Source organism: Dipodomys merriami, unplaced genomic scaffold (genome assembly GCF_024711535.1).
Source record: "Dipodomys merriami isolate MVZ:Mamm:240054 unplaced genomic scaffold, mDipMer1.0.p SCAF_6, whole genome shotgun sequence".
Classification (NCBI taxonomy): domain Eukaryota; kingdom Metazoa; phylum Chordata; class Mammalia; order Rodentia; family Heteromyidae; genus Dipodomys; species Dipodomys merriami.
In genome coordinates this window covers 8,676,922-8,700,636 of record NW_027206179.1, presented here as the reverse complement: position 1 = coordinate 8,700,636, position 23,715 = coordinate 8,676,922, and the positions used below count along the sequence as shown (strand labels likewise).

The window sequence follows — 23,715 nt, the reverse complement described above, 5'->3', positions numbered from 1 at the left end:
TCATGTGCGAATATTACTTCATTTTAGAACTTCTGTTGTTTGGGTCTTGAAAGGTTCTTAATGTCGTATTCAAGACGTGCTCAAGACGTGCTCCACAGTCTGTAGTTCTATGCAGTGGTGGTGGAAACTTTAGAAGATGGGGTAACTAGGGTTACAATCTGAGCCACTAGTGCTCAACCAGAGTTGTTTCAGGCTAAGTGGTTTTTCCCTCCCCCAAACACTACTTTCTTATTCTTTATGCTGTTTATTTTTCCTTTCTTTATCCAAACACCCTTCTCTATTAATTTGTGGTTTGAGGCACAGAAGACTTCTGATTTTCCATTCGGCCTTTTTTCATTCTATTACTGGTGAGAAGTAAACATCATCATGGCCTAAAAGACAAATTATTACCTTATGCATCTTAGTTACTGGTGTGCTATCTTCCCATTCATGATTATATGTCACTCTATCTTTTCAATTACAACATTCATCTTCCAGCCATTACCCATCAAATGATCCATAGAGGAATGCCTTTATGAACATAACTAGTATACTTGAGGAGTAAATGTATTTTTTGTACTGTGTGACTGAAGTTGGCCAAATGAGCTCATAAAGCAAAGGTCATCATCCTAGTACTGCCCTCTTGGTTTCCTTTTCAAGGGTAGGATATTTTCTGTTAGGTTGTGGCTGTAATTGTGCCTGTGGATTGCCTGAGACATTATAAATAAATTTAATTCGACCTGTGGATTGCCCAAGTCATTCAAAATAAATTTAACATTGTGTTTTTTTATTTTCCAAAAAGAACAATAGATCATGTCATTTTGTATTGGAATCTTTCTTTTTTGTTTTCTTCTTTGCTTCTTTACTCTTTTCTTTCATTTCTCTTCCTTCCCTCATTCCTTCCTTCTTTCCTTCCTTCCTTCCTTCCTTCCTCCCTCCCTCCCTCCCTCCCTCCCTCCCTCGCTTCCTCGCTTCCTTCCTTCCTTCCTTCCTTCCTTCCTTCCTTCCTTCCTTCCTTCCTTCCTTCCTTCCTTCCTTCCTCCCTTCCTCCCTTCCTCTTTTCCTCCCTTCCTCCCTCCCTTCCTCCCTTCCTCCCTTCCTTCCTTCCTTCCTTCCTTCCTTCCTTCCTTCCTTCCTTCCTTCCTTCCTTCCTTCCTTCCTTCCTTCCTTCCTTCCTTTATGGCAAGATGGTACTTGGCTTTAAATTCTGGGTTTTGCCCATGTTAAGCAAATCCTCTACCTCTAGAACCCTGCCTCTAACCCTGTTTTTGCTTTTTTTTTCAGAAAAGTTCTTGCTATTTCCTAGGATGGGACATGAATATAATCTTCCTACTGCTCTCGTTAGAGATGGGATTTTTAAATGCACTCTACCACACCAAGAATTATTTTTATTATTGTGAAAATACCATACAGAGGGGTTACAATTACATGGGCAAGGTAATGAGTGCATTTCTTATCAAGCATTTTTGCCTTCTTCTTTGTTTCCCCTTACCATCCCTCCCCATCTTCCCCACCTCCGCAGACCCCCTTTCCCCCATGCCAAAGTTGTAAAGTTCATTTTTCGACATAACGTCATGTACATCTCATTGTTGCAATGGGCCCACCTGTATCCCTATTTAAACAATTTGTTTTTTCCCTTCTCCTACACAAATTATACAAACATAAAATACAGTGAAAACAGGGGTTATACTGTGGGGGAGGGACATACAAAGCAACAAAGAAATATCTTGTAAATTTGTTAGAAACAATAGCAAGAAAGAAAAAAAATTGAGTCCTTATCTTGGCATTTATTTCTCCCAACATCAACTTATCTGACCTTTTCTGATTGTCTCAGACATGTACTAGTTATTGAAAATAAGGGAAACCATGGGACCTATGTTTCTTTGGGCCTGGCTTCACTTATTGCAATTTTTTCCAAGTCTTTCCATTTCCTAACAAATGGGGCAATGCCATTCCTTCTGATGGAGGCATAGAATTCCATTGTGTATGTGTACCACATTTTCTCGATCCATTCATCTACTGAGGGGCATCTAGGTTGGTTCCATAAATCTTAGCTATGGTAAATACTACTGCAATAAATATAGTTGTGCTAGTAGCTTTAGTATGGTCTTGTTTGTGATCATTTGGGTAAATGCCCAAAAGTGGGATTGCTGGGTCATAGGGGAGCTCTACGTGGAGTCTTTTGAGGAACCTCCATACTACTTTCCAAAGTGGCTGAACAAGTTTACACCCCACCCCCAACAATGCAATAAGGTTCCCTTCTGTCCACATCCCCTCCAGCATCTGTTATTATTAAAGTTCTTGATTATAGCCATTCTAACTGGGGTGAGGTGGTATCTCAATGTTGTTTTGATATGCATTTCTTTTATGTATAGGGAGGTTGAACATTTCTTCATGTGTCTATTGGCCATCCTTCTTTCCTCTTCAGAGAAGTTTCTCTTTAAGTCTTTAGCCCACTGATTTTTTGGGCAGTTGTTTCTTTGAGGATTTGTTGTTGGGGGATTTAATTTTTTGAGTTCTAAGTATATTTTAGATATGAGACTCTTGTCTGTTGTATGGCTAGTGAAGATCTTCTCCCAATCCATGGGCTTTCTATTGATCTTGCTAGCTATGTCCTTTCCCATGCAGAAACTCTGCAATTTCATGCAATCCCATTTGTCCAACCTTTCTTTGATTTGTTGTCTTTCTGGGTCTCTATTAAGAAAATTTTGGCCTGTGCCAAGGAGACCTATAGTTTCTCCTATTCCATCCTGTAATGTTTTCAGAGTGCCTGCTTTGATTCCGAGGTCTTTGATCCATTTGGAGTTGATTCTGGTGCAGGGTGATATATAAGGATCTAGATTTCGTTTTCTACAAGTGATTAACCAATTTTGCCAGCACCATTTACTGAAGAGGTTGTCTTTCTTCCATTCTATTTTTTAGCTCCCTTATTGAAGATTAGATGGCTGTAGGTCTGTGGGTTCATTTCTGGATTTTCAATTCTATTCTATTGGTCCTGAGGTCTGTTAAATATTTTGTCATCCATGAGGCTTGAACTCAGGGTCTGGGCACTGTTACTGAGCATTTTTGCTTAAGGCTAGTGTTCTACCACTTGAGGCATAGCTTTACTTCTGGCTTTTTGTTGTTAATTATAGATAAGAGTCTCAGACTTTTCTGGCTAGCCTAGCTTTAAACTCTGATCCTCACACTTCAACCTCCTGAGTAGCAAGGTTTGTAGGTGTGAGTCACTGGTGCCCTGTTTCTCTTTTACAAAGCATTACAAAAATAAAATCCCATTACTACTGCTACTACTACTACTACTACTACTACTACTACTACTACTACTACTACTATTTTGTCTAGGATGGATTCAAACGGCAAACATCTTATCTCTGCTTCCTGAAGTTATCTGGGATTACAGGCATGAGCCAGTGCATACAGCCTGCCCTTTTATCAATCATAAAAGCCTTATTAGGATTTCACCTTTTAACCACACTTGCCTGAAATTTGTCATGAGCCATGACTTCTTGGGTTTCTCCACCTTGTGACACATACAAACTTAATCACACAGCCGTCTGTCCTTTGAGAAGTGTTGCACCTGAGTTCTCAATTTGTAGTCTGAGTTCTCTGAGAAGATATCCATAGAAGGCTACTATAATCTCCTCAACCTTAAGCCAAATCACTCAGTTCCACCAAGAAAAAACTTCAATATCGAGTCCACTTCAACCTGCAAGCCAGAGTGCAGACCTCACAATATCTGTAATGAAGCTTGAAACAATTTAAAGGCAAGGGGTTTAACATCTTTGTTTACTAAATGTGTCTTGAATTACAATAGGATTATATATTCAAAAAACACTTTGTAAGTTGCAAATATTGCAACCAAGAATGCCTTTTTTTTGGGGGGGGGTCCAGTCCTGGGGCATGAACTCTGGGCCTGGGCGCTGTCCCTCAGCTCTTCAGCTCAAGGCTAGCGCTCTACCACTTGAGCCACAGCACCACTTCCTGCTTTTTTCTTCTTGCTTATGTGGTACTGAGGAATCGAACCCAGGGCCTCATGCATACAAGGCAAGCGCTCTACCATTGAGCCACCTTCCCAGCCCCAAGAATGCCTTTAATGCACACCTAACCCACTAAACATACAGGCAGCACACAATGGCATACATATCATATGTCCTGGAACCCCATGGCTGATTGGAAGATCCTGCTCACTGTTTCTGGTCAGCAAGCATTTAAAGATAGCCTAGGGAAAAGTTTAAATTCTAAATGTCTAGCACTATTTGTGCAGATTGTGCTCTGCTTTATACCATCATAATTTACAAAATTGTCAGTTATAAATGAGTAGCTGGGGATCATCTGTGTAATTAATATCTGGTCCAAATAAAAGGCAAATCCTACACAGAGCCTATGATGGTGTTATTCCAATGTAGGTCATTAGCTATAGCTGGATGCATTTATTTCCAGGTTATTCTCTTCCATTCATTGATATCACATCACATTGGCATACTTGTATGTTTTTTATGACAATACAATTCTATTTTTGTCACCATAGCTCTGTTTTATAACCTGAAGTCAGATATTGTGATACTCAGTAATGCTCATTTTTGGTTAGGACTGCTGTAGTCATATGGAGTCTTCTGTGATTGTTTTATTTTTAGGATTGACATTGCTATTTTTGTAGAAAAGTGTTAATAGAGTAATAGGGCTTTGGGGGAGTGAGAAAAATGAATGCAGACAGGAAAGGTGGGCAAATACTCAATGTACACATATGGAAATGGAACTAGATAAATTCGGGGGATTGGTGGGATAGGGTGAGATAAAGGAGAAGGATGGGAGGTGATATTGGTCAAGGTGCATTGTACTCATAAAGTGACATGGAGAACCTTTTTCTACAACCACGTAAAAAAATAAATATATACAATTCACATTAACCTTTGGGATACAGGAATAATAGTGCTAAGAAGAAAGTTTATAGCTCTAAACACCTACATCTTCCCCTATGTGGCTCACCCCTGAAATTCTGACTACTGTGGAGGCTGAGAACTGTTTACCATAGCCAAGACAATGGAATCAGCCCAGATGTTTCTCAGTGACAAATGGGTTGACAACTATTATTTTTGCCCCTTTGGTCCTGGAAATGCCCATAAAGAAAGTCTCTGAAGTTCTTTGTATGGCAGTAGATTTTAAGACTCCTCGAAATAGTACCCAGATAAAGGGGAGCTGAGAAGAAACTGAAAAGGGAAGTCTGGCTGTGTTTCCACATGAGATGACAGCCTTCTCTTTCCCTCCTGTTCCTGAGTACTGGTCCATGAACATTCATTCATTGTAAGAAGTGTTAATGGAGTAATGGGGTTTTGGGGGAGTGAGAAAGATGAACACAGACAGGAAGGGTGGGTGAATATAGTCTCAATACTCAATGTACACATATGGAAATGGAACTAGATAAGTTGAGGTGAGGTTGAATGAAGTGTTGAACTGCTCAGTTCCCACATTGTCTTTAAATCTTCATGTCACACACATCCACAATGAACAATTTTACTACATGTTCTCTTTTATTATCTCTCCTGTGGTACAGAAGGGTTAGACTTGACATTTTAGGATGTTCAAGAATTGGATCAGCCCCTTTTCCATCCCTTTAGTGAGAAGATGAAAGTTGGTGTGTGACTCCTGGGTCTTCAAAAATGGCCATTTCACATCCAAGGAGGAACCAGGTTTAAGTGGAAAAAAATGAAACATAGTAAGTTGGCAGTAGCTTATACCTGTAACCCCAGTTACTCTGTAAGCTCAGATCTGAGACACCAGGTTTAAAACTAGGCAGGAAAGTCCATGAGATTCTTATCTCCAATGAACCACCAAAAAGTCAGAAGTGGACTTGTGGCTCAGGTGGTAGTAAAAAAGAAAAGTTCAGGGACAAGGCCCAGGCCCTCCCTGAGTTCAAGCCCCAGACAAGTACAATATAATAATAATAATAATAATAATAATAATAATAATAATAATAATAATAATAATAATAATGAAGAAGAAGAAGAAGAAGGAGGAGGAGGAGGAGGAGGAGAAGGAGGAGGAGGAGGAGGAGAAGGAGGAAGAAGAAGAAGAAGAAGAAGAAGAAGAAGAAGAAGAAGAAGAAGAAGAAGAAGAAGAAGAAGAAGAAGAAGAAGAAGAAGAAGGAAGAAGGAGGAGGAGGAGGAGGAGGGGGAGGGGGAGGAGGAAGAGGAGGAGGAGGAGGAGGAGGAGGAAGGAGGAGGAGGAGGAGGAGGAGGAGGAGGAGGAGGAGGAGGAGGAGGAGGAGGAGGAGGAGGAAGAAGAAGAAGAAGAAGAAGAAGAAGAAGAAGAAGAAGAAGAAGAAGAAGAAGAAGAAGAAGAAGAAGAAGAAGAAGAAGAAGAAGAAGAAGAAGAAGAAGGAAGGAAGGAGGAGGAGGAGGAGGAGGAGGAAGAGGAGGAGGAGGAGGAGGAAGAAGAAGAAGAAGAAGAAGAAGAAGAAGGAGAAGAAGGAGAAGGAGAAGAAGAAGAAGAAGGAGAAGGAGAAGGAGAAGGAGAAGGAGAAGAAGAAGGAGAAGAAGAAGAAGAAGAAGCCTGAGAATACCTATTGCCCTCTCATGTCTTCATTGGATCTGTAATTATGTGCAGCCAGGACATGGACCACTCACCACTGAGTCCTAGCTTGGAGGAAGTAATCCACCTCCATGGCACCAGGACAGGGGGACATGCTCGAAGGAGGGGTCTCAAGGAGGGTGTTGGATGATGTGAAACTTCTGTGACACATAAACATCTCCTGGTATTCCCCGTGGGTATCTTCCTTGAAGGTGTAATTCCAAAATTGGTTAGTAGACAATTAAAGGATAGAGTATCAAGCTGGGGCTGGGATTATAAACAGTGTCCTCCATCATATTTGAGCTCATCTTTGCATTCTCCTCATCCTCATTGTCTGCGTTTTTCATCCTTCCACTCAATTCTTTCTTTCTCTTTCTTCTCCTATTCCCTCTTCCACTTTGTTTCTTTTTTCTCCTCCTTGTTTACTGACTCTCCCTGTCTTTGTCTCTCATTCCATATCAGCCTCATTTTTCTTCTATGTTTTATTCTCCTTGCTTCCTTTCTTCCTCTTCTTACTATTCCTCCTCTTCTCCTTTCTTGCTCTTTTTCCTGTTGATTTTTCCATGTCCTTTATTGAATCATCTTTTCAGATTTTGGCATCAATCTCCAAGATGAATGGCAAAACATTCCCTTAGTGAATTTTTTTGACTAATTTCCTGAATCTTAAAACACACACACTGTAAGTGGCTGGTTGAATTTTCTATTTAGTGATATTTAGTGACTGATAAAGTTAAAACACTTAATGAACTCAAGATGATCTTCCCTCTTTTTTCTTGACAATTCACAGTTTGGATACAGTTGTGAATGCATGCAATTCTAACCCTACCTCTTGTGTACAGGTTTCATGCATTTTTATCACACTAAGGTGATTGTCCTAGAAATTCTCTTTTCTCGATGCTCAGTTTCCCATTGGATTGATTTATTTCCAATAGCATTCAATATCCCATGCATATGAGTTTCCATCTATTAAAACCATTTCTGGGCTGGGAGTATGACTTACTGGAATGCTTTCCTAGCATGCATGAAGTCTTGGGTTTGATACCTCAACACCACATAAACAGAAAAGGCCAGAAGTGGCACTGAGGTTCAAGTTGTAGAGTACTAGACTTGAGCAAATGAAGCTCAAAGACAGTGCCCACACCCTGAGTTCAATCCCCAGACTGGCAACAACAACAACAACAAAACCCTTTCTGGATTTTTCATAATTTGTGACATGTGCTCCCATCTCTTATTTCTTTATAGCAAACTCTTAAAATAAGATTTCCGAGTACAAAGAACTCTCCCAAAATTTTCACCATTGTTATTTTTCTCCAAGTTCAGTGCAAAAGGAATTTGACCTGATTTCTTCTCTGACACAAACAAAATTCCCCTTCACCCCTCATCAGCCAAATTTGTACTCTTTGATTCATATTACTGATTTTCTGACACTATGTATGCTTCTGGATGTGCCTGTGTTTGTTAATAGGACTTAAATCAGGACCTAGCAACTGCCTCTTAGCTTCAAGGCTGTCACTCTACCAACTAGAGCCAGAGTTCTACTGCTGGCTTCTTTGTGGTTAATTGAAAAGAGTCTTGGTGATTTTTCTGCCTAGGATGAGTTTGAATTACAATCCTTAGTTCTCAACCTCATGAGTAGCTAGGATTACAAGTGTGATCTGACACTGGTAAGTCACAAATTCACCCAACAAATCATCAGTGAGGTTAGTGCAGTTGTACTTTGGATGGTGTTGTAAAATTTTCATATCATCTAAGTCTACCAAGAGGCTTTTTTACAATTGCCTTATTCAAAAAAAATGAACCTTGGAATATTCTGGGTGAACTAGAAAGCAACAAACATGGCCACTTTCAAGATTTAAATCTCAGCAAATGGAAGATGGAAGTGGGCCAAGTTGGAGGTGAAGTCTACATGGAGTACATAGTTCTAGCCAACTGGGCAATCATCACAGACAGTACACTCAAGATTCAAGTATGCAGTGGGAAGATGTAACACACAGATGTGGATGTCCCATGCTTGGCCTCAGGGCTCAAGGGATCACTCACTCCTCACTGCTGCCTCCTCACTGCTGTGCCCACAGTCTACAAGGACATGCTTTCCTGGGACTAGAATGACAGTGAAGTAGTTGTATAATGAGATGCTTTGGATATTGAGCAGGAGGGCTGCAGAGGCTGGAGGAGTTGGCCTGCTTCCCTCCTTCCCTGCACAGCCCTGCCCAGTAAGGAAGCAGACCCTAAGCCTCAGCCAGGCCAGGAGCCTTCCTGAGCAGCTTTAGCCCTTTGTCACCCTGCCCTGAGGTCAGAGCTCCCATCTTCCACATCCTGGTGAGAGGTGGCTTCTCACCAGACTGAAAGCAGCCAGATAAGTGATAGGCCCTGATCAATGCCTTAGAAATGGGGGTGAGGAGCCGGGCGCTGGTGGCTCACGCCTGTAATCCTAGCTACTCAGGAGGCTGAGATCTGAGGATCACGGTTCAAAGCCAGCCCAGGCAGGAGAGACCGTGAGAATCCTATCTCCAATAAACCACCAGAAAACCGGAAGTGGCGCTGTAGCTCAAGTGGTAGAGTGCTCGCCTTGAGCTGAAGAGCTGAGGGACAGCGCCCAGGCCCAGAGTTCAAGCCCCACGGCTGACAAAAAAAAAATGCACAGAAATGGGGGTGAGGGTTATGAGAGTTAATGATTAGACTCAAGTTACCTGACCCCTCCTGATCTACTGTGTATAGACAAATTCTCTTGGTGGGACATTAGCATTTACCAATTCTCATTCTGCTGGCTTTCATTCTCCATAAGCATAGCACCTGTTTTAGCTGCTGAATGATAATCTTCCCTTTCTCTTCCTTTTTATGTGCTATTCCTGAGGTTTGAATTAATGGAATGCACACTCAGCTTTCTTGCTAAAGACTGGCAGTATATCACTTGGGCCATAGCTCCATTTCTGTATTTTTTGTTGTTAATTGGTGATGAGTCCCATAGACATTGTTGCCTGGGTTGGCTTTGAACCATCATTCTCAGAACTCAGCCATCTGAGTAGCTAGGATTACAGGTGTGAGCTATAATGCCTGAATTCTTAGTTGAGGTGGATTCTTAGTATATTTTTCTGTGTTTGTTTCCCTGGAACTGTGAGTCTCCTGATCTCTGTCCAACAAGTAGCATGTTTGACTCCCATGTTTTTTCACCTCATCTATTCCAGGAATTTCCAGGTGGAATATGCAGCCCACAAACCAAACTGCTATTGCTAGATTCTTCCTCATGGGACTGACAGATGATCCAGAATTCCAGCCTCTCATCTTCCTCCTGTTTATGTCCATATATCTCATCACCATCTTGGGCAACCTGCTCATCATCCTGGCTGTCAGCTCTGACACTCACCTTCACACCCCCATGTACTTCTTCCTCTCCAATCTCTCCCTCACAGACATCTGTACCAGCACCACCACCATCCCAAAGGTGCTGGTGAACATCCAGGCCCAGGACCATAGCATCTCCTTCGCTGGATGCCTTGCCCAGGTCTGCTTTATCTTGATTTTTGGTGGTTTAGAAAGTTGTCTCCTTACAGCCATGGCTTATGATCGCTATGTAGCCATTTGTCACCCCCTGAGGTACACAGCCATCATGCATCCCCACCTCTGTGTCCTGATAGTAATAATGTCCCTGCTTATCATTACCACGAATGCCTTGCTCCACAGTCTCATGCTATTGAGACTGTCCTTCTGCACTGACCTTAAAATGCCCCACTTCTTCTGTGAGCTTGTCCAGGTCATGAACATGGCTTGTTCTGACACTTCCATCAATAGCATCCTTGTCTATGTGGCAACTAGTGTATTTGCTGGTATCCCCCTCTCTGGGATTATTTTATCTTATGCCCAGATTGTCTCCTCTATTTTGAGGATCCCCACAATGAAGGGGAGATACAAAGCCTTTTCCACCTGTGGGTCTCATCTCTCCGTGGTCTCCTTATTCTATGGGACAGCTTTTGGGTTGTACATGAGCTCCAACGTGGCTGATTCTGCCACTAAGAATGTGGTGGCCTCCATGATGTATGTTGTGGTCCCTCAAATGCTGAACCCTTTTATCTATAGTTTGAGGAACAGAGAGATAAAAGAGGCCTTGAGGCATCTCCTCTTTGGAAAGCCTTCTGCTCTGACTGTATCAGCTTTTGGGTTTCAAGAATAATGAAAATGCATAAATACCAGAGAGCCAGAAGACTTTGAAGGGCCCATCACCAAGCTCCCTGCCCCCAAAATGTCTAAATTCTATGCTGATGTATTACAGTTCAGTTTGTGATTTAAATCTGGTTTTACTCTTTGTCTTCCTAGTTTCATAAGTGAGCTCAGTCTCCCTGAAGGAGGCAGAATCTTCAATGGGAATTTCTTTTGTTGTTATTGTTTAATAAAACACCATAGATCTATGAATAAAAAAGAAATTTTAAAGTTGGCCAGAGTATAGATATGTTTTCATCAATGCCAAAGTCCTGTCTAGAGCCTTGATTCGGCTGATAATATAGATAAGTACACATTGGGCTGCATTTCTTTGGGAAATCTCAAGGGGATTAAATTCTTATGCTCAAGTACTGACTGGTATGTTCTCTGCAAAACTCTGTCTTATGAGGTCATTTTGTATCCACTCAACTTGTTTTTATCATTTCCCAAATTATCTGGGTGCCTTGAGATAAGCCTAATTTCTTAGTAAAGGCCTTTTCCGTTCTCAAAGAGAAATATGCCGGATCTCCACTATAGTGAGAAAATAATATATTAATACCAATTAATAATTAATAATACACTAATTATAATACTCTATACTTATTCTATATTATGTATAGTTATTTAAATTATAATAAAGCCTAATAATTAATGCTAATTAATGGTAATGAATTATAATCATCATTGTTCACTAGGACTTGTAATATCAGATCATATAAGCTTCATGAACAGTACATGAGGTAACATTCTCTGGGTGTTTACTAATGAGATTCTCAGGGGCAGGTATGACTGCAGATGTTGGAAACTGATTGGTTCACTGTGATAGTCTTTGCTTCAGAATCACATGGAGAAAACTGAGACTTGATTTATATAGTGCACCCCCACAAAAACAAAAAGATACTTCCTTAGCTTAATGTTCCTTGCTTGTGAATAAAATCTACCATGATGCCACATTCAATTGAACTTAAGATCATTTGGTCTTTGCATAGAAAACTGGAAATTTAATACCACTGAACATTAAATTTAGATGATCACATATGATCTTTGCATGGAATGTTTAAACTATGGTGAACTTACAGAAAATCCAAACAGAGAGAAATGGAATGTATGCACCCTGGTTTTGTCAGTATTGTACAGAGATTATTTTTCTAAAGAAAACAGCAATTTCATTGGAATTAATATATCATTCACTTGTATATGCTTTAAAATTACGCACATTTACTTTCATTTAACTTTCATACAATTTAGTGTTCATGGATGAAGGTAATGAATAACTTCTCTCAGGGATGTAGATCCTTCTCACATTATTTTTCTTCTATTCATGTTATTTCTTTTATTAAAAATGGTCATCTGATTTCAATGTTTGGAGTGATAGTGAGCTTATTTTATTCTACAAGAGTTGTTTTATGATGACAATTCCATACATTTACATAAAGGACCTTGATGATATTCACCACTTCTATTTCTCCTCCTTGTCCACTATGTCCTCATGTCCCTCCACATCCCCAGTGGTCCATTTATTACATACTTCCCACTTGAGACCAGACTAGAAGAAACCATGTGAAACACACTCTGTGAGCCTGGCTTACTTCACTTAACATGACATTCATTAATTCAACCCATTTTCACATAAATAGCACAATGTTATTTAAGACTGCATAAAATATACCTACGTTTTAATCCCTTTATCCATGGATGATCCCTTTATCCATGGCTGGGCACCAAGGCTGGTTTCATAACTTAGCCTGTGAATAGTGATAAAAGTAAATATGGATGTGCAGGTGACTGCTTCTTGTGGGCATATACCCAATTGGTACCAAGCTGAATCATTCTTAAGTTTTAAGTTTTTTTTAGGAATCTTCATACTGATCTTTATGTATATACATATGTGTATATGTGTGTGTTTGTGTGTGTATTCCCACTTATACTGTATGACTTCTTCCCCCCCCCCACAACATTTATTTCTTCTTTCATGCTACTTACTGTCCTAAAGGTGAGACAGAATCTATGTTCTGAATTTCCTTTCCTTCCTGGATAAGGATGATTAACGTATCTTTATGCATTCATTGGACATTTGTACATCTTATGAGAACTGTTTTCCATTCTGTTCCCCATTTCTTTTAGAATGACATTGTTCTCCATTTCTTTAATAGATTATCTCTTCCTTTGGAGTTTAGATTATTGACTTTACTTGTCAGATTCTGGATGATGGACCCTGGTCAGCCAAATAGTTGGTAAGGATTCTCTCTCACTGTGTCAACTGCCTCTTCATTCTGGTGATTGTTTCTTTTTTTTTTTTTTGACGGTCATGTGGCTTGAACTCTGGGCTTGGGCACTCTCCCTGCACTCTTCAGCTCAAGGCGAGCGCTCTACTGCTTGAGCCACAGCACCACTTTCATCTTTCTAGTGGTTTATTGGAGATAAGAGTCTTATGGAGTTTCCTGCCCAGGCTGGCTCAGATCTCAGCCTCCTGAGTAGCTAGGATTACAGGCATGAGCAACTGGCACCCGGTTGGTGATTGTTTCTTTGATGTACATTAATTTTTTTTAATTGACATGGTCTAATTTATTAATTTTGTACTTATTCCCTGAGCTCTTGGGACCTTATTCAGAAAGTTGTTACATATTTCTGTATCTTGAAGTATTTTCCCTATATTTTTTCAGTAGTTTAAAAGTTGCATATGTTCCCAAAGGCATAACTCTGTTGAAAACTTAAAATAGTTATTGAAACAAATTTGAGGAAATGGAAACATGGGTTATTTTGTTGGTGATGGTGGTGGAGGCACCATTTATTTCTCCTTTTGTTGTTGTTATTGTTCCTTTTTGTCTTTGGGGGATGGGCAAAGGGAGTGTAGAAATGAAGGGTTAAGCCAATGCAGGCATGAAATACAGTAGACAGTAGGTAGAAAATGAACTATGCGACTTGTGAGCAGAGATGAGAGGGGCAAACTGGGAGAAAGCAAAGGAAGGGGTGACATTGTCTGAAAAAATTGTACTCATTACCTGACTTATGAAACAGTACCCTTCTGTACACCACCTTTATAATAAAATTATGTGTATTTTTAAGTCATGTGTCTTATCATAAGGTCTTTGTCATATTTGGGGGTGATATTTGAACATAGGAGATAGAGGACCTCATTTGTCTCTTACATAATGGTGTTGTTTTCCTGGGATTTGTCGAAGATAGGTTTTGTTCCAATGTATATTTGAGGCAATTTTGTTAAAAATTTGATATGAATCAAGTATAGTTGTATGAATTCTGTCTGGGACTTGAATTGTATTCAAATAACCCATCTACTTTTGTTCCAGGACATTGTAGGTTATATTACTGTAACTTTGTGCCACAATTTGATTAGGTATTGGGAAAAAACCCTCTAGCACTGAATTTTTAAAATTCTGCATGAACATATTCAAGTTAACAAAGAAAGAGGGGTAAATTTGACCAAAGCATATTCCTTGCATCTACATCATTATCACAAGGAAACCCAGTGACAGAATCAATTTATATTAATAAAAGAAGGAAGGTAAAAAAGGAAGCCACTGATTTTGTATGTTGCCATTGTATCCTGCTAATTTGCTGAAAGTGTTTATCAGATTTAAGTATCTTTTGCAAGAGTCCCTCAAAATGTTTTTTGCCTGTAATCTTAGCCACTCAGTTAATTACCATCTACTCCCATTGTGACTGAAATATCAACATGATGTTAGGAGTGCAGACAACCCCAAATCCCGCTTACTTACCCTTTAATTAGTTGAAATCTTCATCTATCTTTTTAATTAATTAGCTACTTCCCTCCCCTCTTTATAAAATCAGTCTCAGTCCCTAATTTGAAGCAATTTTTATTAAATGACAACTATGTCATATGAATTTTGCCCATATTTGAGAATAAAATAAAGCATTTGATTTGATTGTTGTTTTTGTTTCGAATACTCTCCTTTCAAATAAATTAAAATCTAAAGTAAATATATGAACTATGCCTTCTACAATAATGGTTACTTGATCCCGAGAGCTCTGCCTTCTGAATAGCTAGGCTGGGGCCACTGGCATCTAGCATAACTTGATTTTGATTAATTTATGTGATATTTGACAAATGACTTCAAATCTTTAAATATTAAAAAAATATGCTAGATTGGCACTGATGGCTTATGCCTATAATTCTACAACTCAGGAAGCTGAGATCTGAAAATTGTGGTACTGAGCTTGCCTGAACAGGGAAATCCATGCAACTCTGATCTCCAAAAACTACCAAAAGGCCAGAAGTGGAGCTGTGCCTCAACTGATAAAGCCATAGCCTTGAACAAAAATTCTCATCCCTAAATTCAAGCCCTAGGATGGAACGACTAAATTGCTTTCAATCTATATGTATGGGATACATATTCCATGTATATCTGTGTATTATTTGACACACTATTAGATTTACACATGCCAAATATTACCCAGGCTCAAGAGCATGCCTGAGATATGGAAATACCTTCACTATACAGGAACCTGAATGTTCTGTTTGTTCAGTAGAAATGATGATGGATGAATGGATGAATTGACTTACTTGACTGTTGTGATCATTTTTCAATGTGCAGATATCTATCTCCAAATCAATGTGTTGTTACTTAGTTATACCTTAATAAATGGGGTGAGAGCCAGAGGAAGATGCAGAAATGAACCACTCCAGACCTATAGCTATCTAATATGTAATAAGAGAGCCAAAAACACTGTATGGAAGACAACCTCTTCAACAAATGGTTCTGGAAGAATTGGTCATACACATGCAGAAAACTGAAGCTAGATAATTGTATATAATGCTGTACCAGAATCAATCTTTTTAAAAATTTTTATTTACTGTTATTTTAGAATTGATATACAGAAAAGTTATAGTTACATGGATGAAGTGATGTATAATGAGTACAATTCTTTATGACCATGTCTCCCTTTTCATCAGTCTTTCAGTTTTTCCCGTCCATATCCACCCATAAGACATCCAGAGTCAATTATAAATGGATCAAAGACCTCAATGTAAGGCTAACTATAATGGAAATATTACAGGAAAGGGTAGTGGAAACACTAGGGCTCCTAGGATAGGTCACATCTAAGAAAAGATCCAAAATCAGAACAAATCAGAGACTGGACAAATAGGATTGCATCAAGCTGAAGAGTTTGCATGGCAAAGGACATAGCAGACAAGATGAATAGAAAGCCCACAGAATGGGAGAAGATCTTTAATAGCTATGAATCCATCAAGGACCTCAAATCTAATATATACTTAGGACTCAAAACACCCCCTAAATAAACCATCAAAGAAATAACAGTCCAGTTATTAAATAGGTGAAATAGAGATTTCTCAGAAGAAGCAGTAAGAATAGACATATGAAGAAATGTTCAATATCACTGGACATAAAAGAAATGCAAATCAAAATAACATTGAGATTCCACCTCAACCCAGTTAGACTGGCCATTTTCAAGGAAACTAAGAATAGATGCCGGCAGGGATCTATTCAACTATAATTTTAGTGTGAATGTAAACTTGTTCAATCACTCTGGAAAGCAGTAAGGAGGTTTCTCAAAAGACTATGACCCAACCATCCCACTCCTTGGAATTTACCCAAAAGACCTTACAACCAAGGCCATACTAAACAGCACACCATATTGATTGAAGTGCTGTTTACCATACCCAAGATATGGAATCCACCCAGATGTCCCTCAGTGGATGACTAAAGCAAGAAAATATGCAATGTGCACAATGGAATTCTATTCTTTCACTAGAAAGAATAATTTAGCATTTATAAAGAAAAAAAGACTTGGAAAAATTATATTAACCAAATTAAGCCATACCCAAAGAAACACAAATTGCTTCCTTTGAATCTCAGAGCCTATACATGCCTAGGAAAGGACCACTGAGCTAAGTCCTCAGCCCACCTGGTTAGCATTTTGAAGACAAAAATTTGTAAGACCCCCTACATTATTTAAGCAAACTCTCAAATTTGCTAATAATGCCTTCAAAATAAATGTGTACTGTATAAACACCTATCTACTTGGAAGATAAAGAAAAATCTAGAGTGTTCAAAGTAATGAAAAGCATCCATTACTGATGAATTAATAGCATTAATTAATTACTAATGGCATTAGGATAGATGCAAGGGAGAACTATGGAAGGGGTGACAATGGTTAGGATAGTACTCAGAGTCTGACTTGTGGAATTGAAATCCCTTTGGACAACTACTTAAAAATGTTTTCCAAAAGATGCATTATCTTCATAGGTGTTATGTTGAGTTGAAGCCCCTTTGCACAACTATTGAATGATAATGAATAGTTTTTTTTCTTATTTCAAAGAAAAGCTTTTAAATTGAAATGAATGCTGGGCACCAGTAGCTCATACCTGTAATCCTAGTTACTTGGAAGGCTGAGATCTGAAGATGGCAGTTCAAGGCCAGCACAAGAAGGGAAGTCTATAAAATCCTTAACTACAATTAATCACCCAAAGCTGGAAGAGGAGCTCTGACTGAAATGGAAGAGCATGATCCCTGAGCAACAAAATCTCCAGGACAGCACCCAAGGCCTGAGTTCAAGCCCCAGGACACAATAAAAAGTTAACTGTCTGAATTTCATTAAGTCAGTGCTACTTAGAAAAAAAACAGAAGAGGACAATTTGGCATCATCCTGAGGTAAAGAAGGCCAGTTCCTTCCCAGCATTTAATTTTCTCCCTTTCCTTCTCCATTGGGATTAGTGAGTCTTTAGCAATTAGAATCCATGGACAAACTTGATTAATGAGCAAAGCTAAGCATTTACCTTTCAGGTCAGCTGATTATCAGAACCCATTCTATACCCTCACCCTACAACTAGGTCCTTGTAGCCCATGTGTATGGCATGTGCCCTTCTGCCAGGTTCATCAGCAGAATAAGAGGACTCTTGTGTGGTCTTGTCTTCCTGCCAGCCCTGAGTTCTGAGCTAAGCATCTCACATGAAGCAGGGAATGAAACAACTGTCCTTTGGTCTCCTGGCAAAGACTCAGTACAGCACAGTAAGTGCTACTGGACACGTGGATGGAGGTGGGATGGCAGTGGCCTGGCTTATTTGCCAGGCTGACAGTGTATCTGAGGTAGCTGGATGGGAGGGTTACCAGGAGGCAAAGTTTATCTCAGATTCCTAGAATTTTTATATTCTTACAGTAATAGTGTGAGGACTCTAATTACTGCTGTTTGCCCTCTGTACTTATTCCAAGTAATCAAAGAATTTCTCCCACCAGAGCAGTATACAGGAGCTCTGTTATGTTCTCATACTTCCCAAATAATGACAATGATGATAACAACTTTAGCCATGATGTAATAAATCTTTAGTAGCTCTTCCAAATCCGACTTAGCTCACTTTCTTCATAGAGCAGGTAATTAAACAAAATAATCTGTCACTACATCTTTTCTCTATTATAAAGAAAACTCACACTCTATCATCATGACATAATTTAGAAGAATCGTGTGTGTGTGTGTGTGTGTGTGTGTGTGTGTGTGTGTGTGTGTGTGTGTGTGTGTGTGTGTGTGTATGCTGGTCCTTGGGCTACAACTTAAGCCCTAGGCTTTCTTTAGTAACTTTTTATGGATATTATAAAGGTTATATACACAATGTTTGCAGTTGCATAAGTCAGGTAAAGATGACATTTTTTTGGACACTGTCACTCCTTCCCTTATACCTGAGCTTTTTCACTCAAGGCTGGCATTCTACCACTTGAGCCACAGCTGAACATCCAGCTCTTTGCCAGTTTATTGAAGACAAGAGTCTCTTGCCTTCATGCATGAGCGCTTGCCTTGCATGCATGAGGCCCTGGATTCGATTCCTCAGCACCACATAAGCACAAAAAATAAGCCAGAAGTGGCGCTGTGACTCAAGTGGTAAAGTGCTAATCTTGAGGCGAAGAGCTGAGGGACAGCGCCCAGGCCCAGAGTTCAGGCCCAGAGAGGAAAGTTTGTGAGAATATTTTTTCCATTTACCATCAAAAAGCCAAAAGTAGAACTGTGGCTGAAGTGTTAGAATGACAGCCTTGAGCAATAAAAGCTTGGCACAGAGCCTATGCCATAAGTCAAATACCAGGTCCTGCACACAAAAAATATTTTAAAATGTCCTGTGCTCTATTTAATTTCTGGAAGGTGGGCACCAATGACTTCTTTGGATTCTGAAAATTCCTCCTCTTGTTTGAATAGTTTCTCCTCTGAATTGTCTCTGAACATTTGTTTTTTTTTTCTGCATATTTTATCAATTACCTCCCCCTATGGTTCCTGGAATTTCCTTGTCCCAGGGATTGACATTTTGTTTTCCAGATTCTCTGGTCTTGGGCCGTGACAAAAGGGAAGGACAGATAGGGCAGGTAGAGGTCAGTGTCAATAGGCCTTTTGCTCCAAATCCTTTTTGTGCCAGTATTGGGGCTTGATTTCAGGGTGCTGTCCCTGAGCTTTTCTTTCTCAAAGCTGGTGCTCTTCCACTTTATTCATTCTTCCTTTCCTTCCTTCCTTCATTCCTTCCTTCCTTCCTCCTCTTCCTTCCTTTTCTTTCTTTGTTCTTTTGTTGGTTCATTGGACACAATGAGTCTCACAGTCTTCCCTATCTGGGCTGATTTCAAACCACTATCTTCAGATCTCAGTGAGAAGCAATTATTTTTTTTTGGGGGGGGGGTCCGGTCGTGGGGCCTTGACTCTGGACCTGTGTTCTGTCCTTCAGCTCTTCAGCTCAAGGCTAGCACTCTACCACTTGAGCCATAGCACCACTTCCGGCTTTTTTTCTTTTTGCTTATGTGGTGCTGAGGAATCGAACTCAGGGCCTCAGGCATGCAAGGCAAGCAATCTAACAATGAGCCACCTTCCCAGCCCTGAGTAGCAAGGATTATATGCTTGATCCTCCATCAGCTTCCAGCTTGGAAAAAGTATTTCTTAATTCACTGATGCCCTCCAAAGGTAGAGAGAGAGATTTTCTTATCTCTGCACTGCCTATTGCAAAGGATTTTTTTAAAATCAGTCATGGGGCTTGAAATCTGGGCCTGGGTGCTATGCCTGTGCTCTTCAGCTCAAGGCGTGTGCTCTACCTCTTAAGTCATGGCACTTCTGGTTTATTAGTGGTTTATTGGAGATCAGAGCCTCATGGACTTTTCTGCCTGGACTGGCTTTGAACCATGATCCTCAGATCTCAGGATAAAGAAAGCCAACAAACAAGGAGTTGTAAGAATCAGCTAGAATGGAGAAATACTGAAAGATACAAGGTTCTGGTTGCATTAATAGAATGATTTCTCACATTCAGGGAAACTTTATACTTGAGTTTATTTTCTTTGCTCTCATGTTTGTGTCTACAAATCACAGCTGTAAATGTAAATGTAGGAGTAAATGTCATATGGTGACCAGGAAGACAGGAAGGCTGAGGAACTATAGTCCTCTCCAAGGCCCTTCCTACCTCCACCCAGTTTCACTGTTTCCTTCCTCTCCCATCTCTCTTTCTCTTTTCTTCCTTTCTTCTTTTCCTTCCATCCTTCCTTCTTCCCTCTTTCCTTCCTTCTTTCCATTCCTTTCTTCCCTTATTTCCTTCCTATCTTCCTTCCTCTCTCCCTCCCTTTTCCTTCCTGTCTCCCTCTATCTTTCTTCTACTCTCCTTCCCTTCCTTCCTTTACTTCCTACTTTTCTCTCTTCCATTTATCTATTCCTCCTTTCATTCCTTTTTCCTTCCCTTCCTTTCTACTTTCTTTAGGTCTTTCTTTGTTTCAATGTACTACTAGAGGTCTACCCCAGGATAATGGGCATGCTGAACAAGCTGTGGACCATTAAACTACACTTCCATTTCTGAAAGAATCCACTAAATCAACCCAAAGATGCAGCTGCCTCTTCCACATGAACCTCATTTCAAATGCTCAAGCCTGAGTAGATTTTTAAACTTATTTTATTATTATTGTTATTGTAGAGTTGATATACAGAGGTGTTACAGTTACATGGCTCAGATAATGAGTAATGAGTACTTTTTTTTTGAACCGTGTCTCCCCTTGACTCACTCTTTCTCAATTTTTAACTCCGGTCCCCACCCAGAAGATGTAAAGTTTTTTTTCCACATGGTGTCTAGTAAATACCACTGTTGAATTTCTTTACACTTTCATCCCCTTACCCTTCCAAATACAAACAAACAAGATAAAGGAAAACAAAAACAACAACAACTAAAAAATTCTCATTTCCTTTTCTTGGAGTTCATTTTATAAAATATTCTATATGATCATATGCACAGAGCTATATGTGCTTATAAATCTGAAAGTAAATACATTTATTAAATACCAACATCCATACATATAAACGACCCTAGGACATGATAAATTATATAGGACTGTAGACCTTCACTGAGTTACATGGAATGCAAAATACAGATAATTAGCCAGTGGCATGTATACTCTATATTCCAATAATCTATCCTGTTTTTCAAAAGGTGTGCTAGCTACATGGAGCCACAGAACATGACAAAGTTCTTGAAACTTTACCTCTTGGACGTCACAGAGGATCCAGACCTGCAGCCTGCCCTCTTTGGCCTGTTGCTGTCCATGTACCTCATCAGAGTGCTTGGGAATCTGTTCATCATCCTGGCTGTTACCTCTGACACCCATCTCCACACCCCCATGTACTTCTTTCTCTCCAACCTGTCCAGAGCTGACATTGGATTCAATAGCAGCACCATCCTCAAGATGCTGCAGAACCTCCAGACTCACAGAAAACCTATTAGCTATGTTGGCTGCCTAACTCAAGTGGCCTTTTTTGTTTTGTTCAGTTGCTTGGACAGTCTACTCTTGACAGTGATGGCCTATGACTGCTTGGTGGCCATCTGTCACCCTCTCCACTACCCCATCATTATGAAGCCCCACCTCTGTGGTGTGTAGGTCATTTTGTCATTTTCCATCAGTCCTTTGGGCTCCCTGGTACATTGCTTGATAGTGTCTCAATTTAACTTCTGTACAGACATAGAAATTCCAAATTTCTTCTGTGACCCTCCTCAGCTCCTTAAGCTTGCCTGTGATAATACTGGCAATACTGACATATTCATCTTTCTCTTTGCTTCAGTCTTTGGTGGCCTTCCAGTCTCGGGGATCCTGTACTCTTATGTTCACATTGTTTCTTCTATTCTTGGGAGTCCCATCAGCCAGTGGAAAATACAAAGCCTTCTCTACCTGTTGCTCTCACATGTCCATTGTGTGCTTGTTTTATGGGACAGCCATCGGGGCATACTGCAGTTCTGTTTTCGCAGCTTTCCCCAGGAAGGTGATGGTGGTCTCTATGATGTACGCCCTGGTCACTCCCATGCTGAACCCCTTCATCTACAGTTTGAGGAACAGAGACATCAAGAGAGCCCTTCAGAGGCTGCCGAGAATAACAGCCTAATATATATATATATACACATACATATATATATGTATACATATATATACATGTATACATATGTGTATATATATATATACATACATACATATATATTTGTCATGTTTTGACTTGTAGATCAGGAAAATCTGCAAAACCAAGCACTTTGAATTGGATGCATACTTGTAAATTTTGGTAGTTTTGATGACAATGCTTCATGTGTGAACATTGCTTGATTTTATACTTTGCATCTTGAATATTTCCTAAATCTGCATATTCAAGACTTGGTCTACTATCTGTAGCAATATCCAAAGGTTTTGGAAGCTTTTGAAAATAGAGCCTTGTGAGAGGAAGTTAGGTGACTGGTGGAGTGACCTCAAAGAAAGCACAGTGAAACCTTGTATCTTCCTTTTTCTCCAGAGTGCGCTAAAAGAGGATCTAATGAGCTTGCCCTCTGGGAAAAGCCACTGATTCCAGACAGGTCACATTCCCACCTACACAAGCTCCCTTGCAGAGATTCCAACCTACAGAAACCAGCCATCTCCTTCCTCCACTACCACACAAAGCAATTCCCTTCTCCCAATGTTAGGCTGGGAGGAAGGACACAAAGTTTGCAAGGCACAAATTTTTCTGCCTGCTCTAACTGATTTGAAAATTCAACTAAGCCATAAGGAAATTAAATTCTTCTTTGCTGAGAGCATTTAATAACCTAGAGAACAAATTAAAATGCTAGGGACAGAAGGAAAAGGAAAATTGAGTGTTACAATCTCCACTATTTGTGTATTTTTTTCTTTTTTTGGGGGGTCTGGTCGTGGGGCCTGAACTCTGGGCCTGGGTGCTATCCCTCAGCTCTTAAGCTCAAGGCTAGCACTCTACCACTTGAGCCATTGGCTTTTTTCTTTTTGCTTATGTGGTGCTGAGGAATCGAACCCAGGGCCTTGAGCATGCAAGGCAAGTGCTCTACCACTGAGCCACCTTCCCAGCCCTATTTGTGTATTTTTATGGCACCAGTTGAACCAAAATTTCTATTGCAGTGATCTCTGCATAAGAGGATTAGGAGTCACCATGACTATCTTCTTTTTCTTCTTCCCTTCTTTTCTTTCCTTGTTGTTACTTCTGTTTTCTGTCTTGTTTGTTCCTCTGCATATCTTTGGGAGGTCAGAGGGGGCACAGAACTCAAAGGGAAAAGGTGAACAAATGCAGCATTGATGCTCACCAGCACCTGTTGAACGTGAACTATACAAATTGGAGTTGGAGATGGAACTGACTAGGAGAGACTGAGGGAAGGGATGAAACTGTACAAAAGGAAAGGGATTAATTTCCTGAGTTTTGTGGCTGTCATTGCTCCGTCACAATGAAGTGACCAGAACTGTTGCTTGAAGCTGGGGGTTGGGCCCGTCATCACTGCCAGTAGACTAACCGCCATTTGGCCACTGCTGCCAAGGTGCGGCCCTGAGGAAAATCCACGGTGAGCTCTGATCTGGGTTCTGTGCTCCCCTGTGAGGCACGGAGAGGCCATTGGGTGCCGCCTCTTCAGCTTTTGGGCTCCCAAACAGCAGTGACAGCTCCCCAGGGCCTTGGGTCGGTGCCTGCTTGTGACACCATCGTCACCATAGCAACGGTTGT

The 23,715-nt window shown here is 40.2% G+C and overlaps 1 protein-coding gene and 1 pseudogene across 1 annotated transcript; both read left to right on the top strand.

Moving 5' to 3' along the window:
• Nucleotides 1-22,113, top strand: part of LOC138814253 (olfactory receptor 7E24-like) — a 57,749-nt pseudogene extending 35,636 nt beyond the window's left edge.
• LOC138813453 (olfactory receptor 7G1-like) lies at nt 9,749-10,968 on the top strand. The gene has a single exon (XM_070001886.1). The coding sequence runs from the start codon at nt 9,749-9,751 to the stop codon at nt 10,712-10,714; it is 966 nt and encodes a 321-aa protein (XP_069857987.1). The 3' UTR covers nt 10,715-10,968.
• Nucleotides 22,114-23,715: the final 1,602 nt, after the last annotated feature.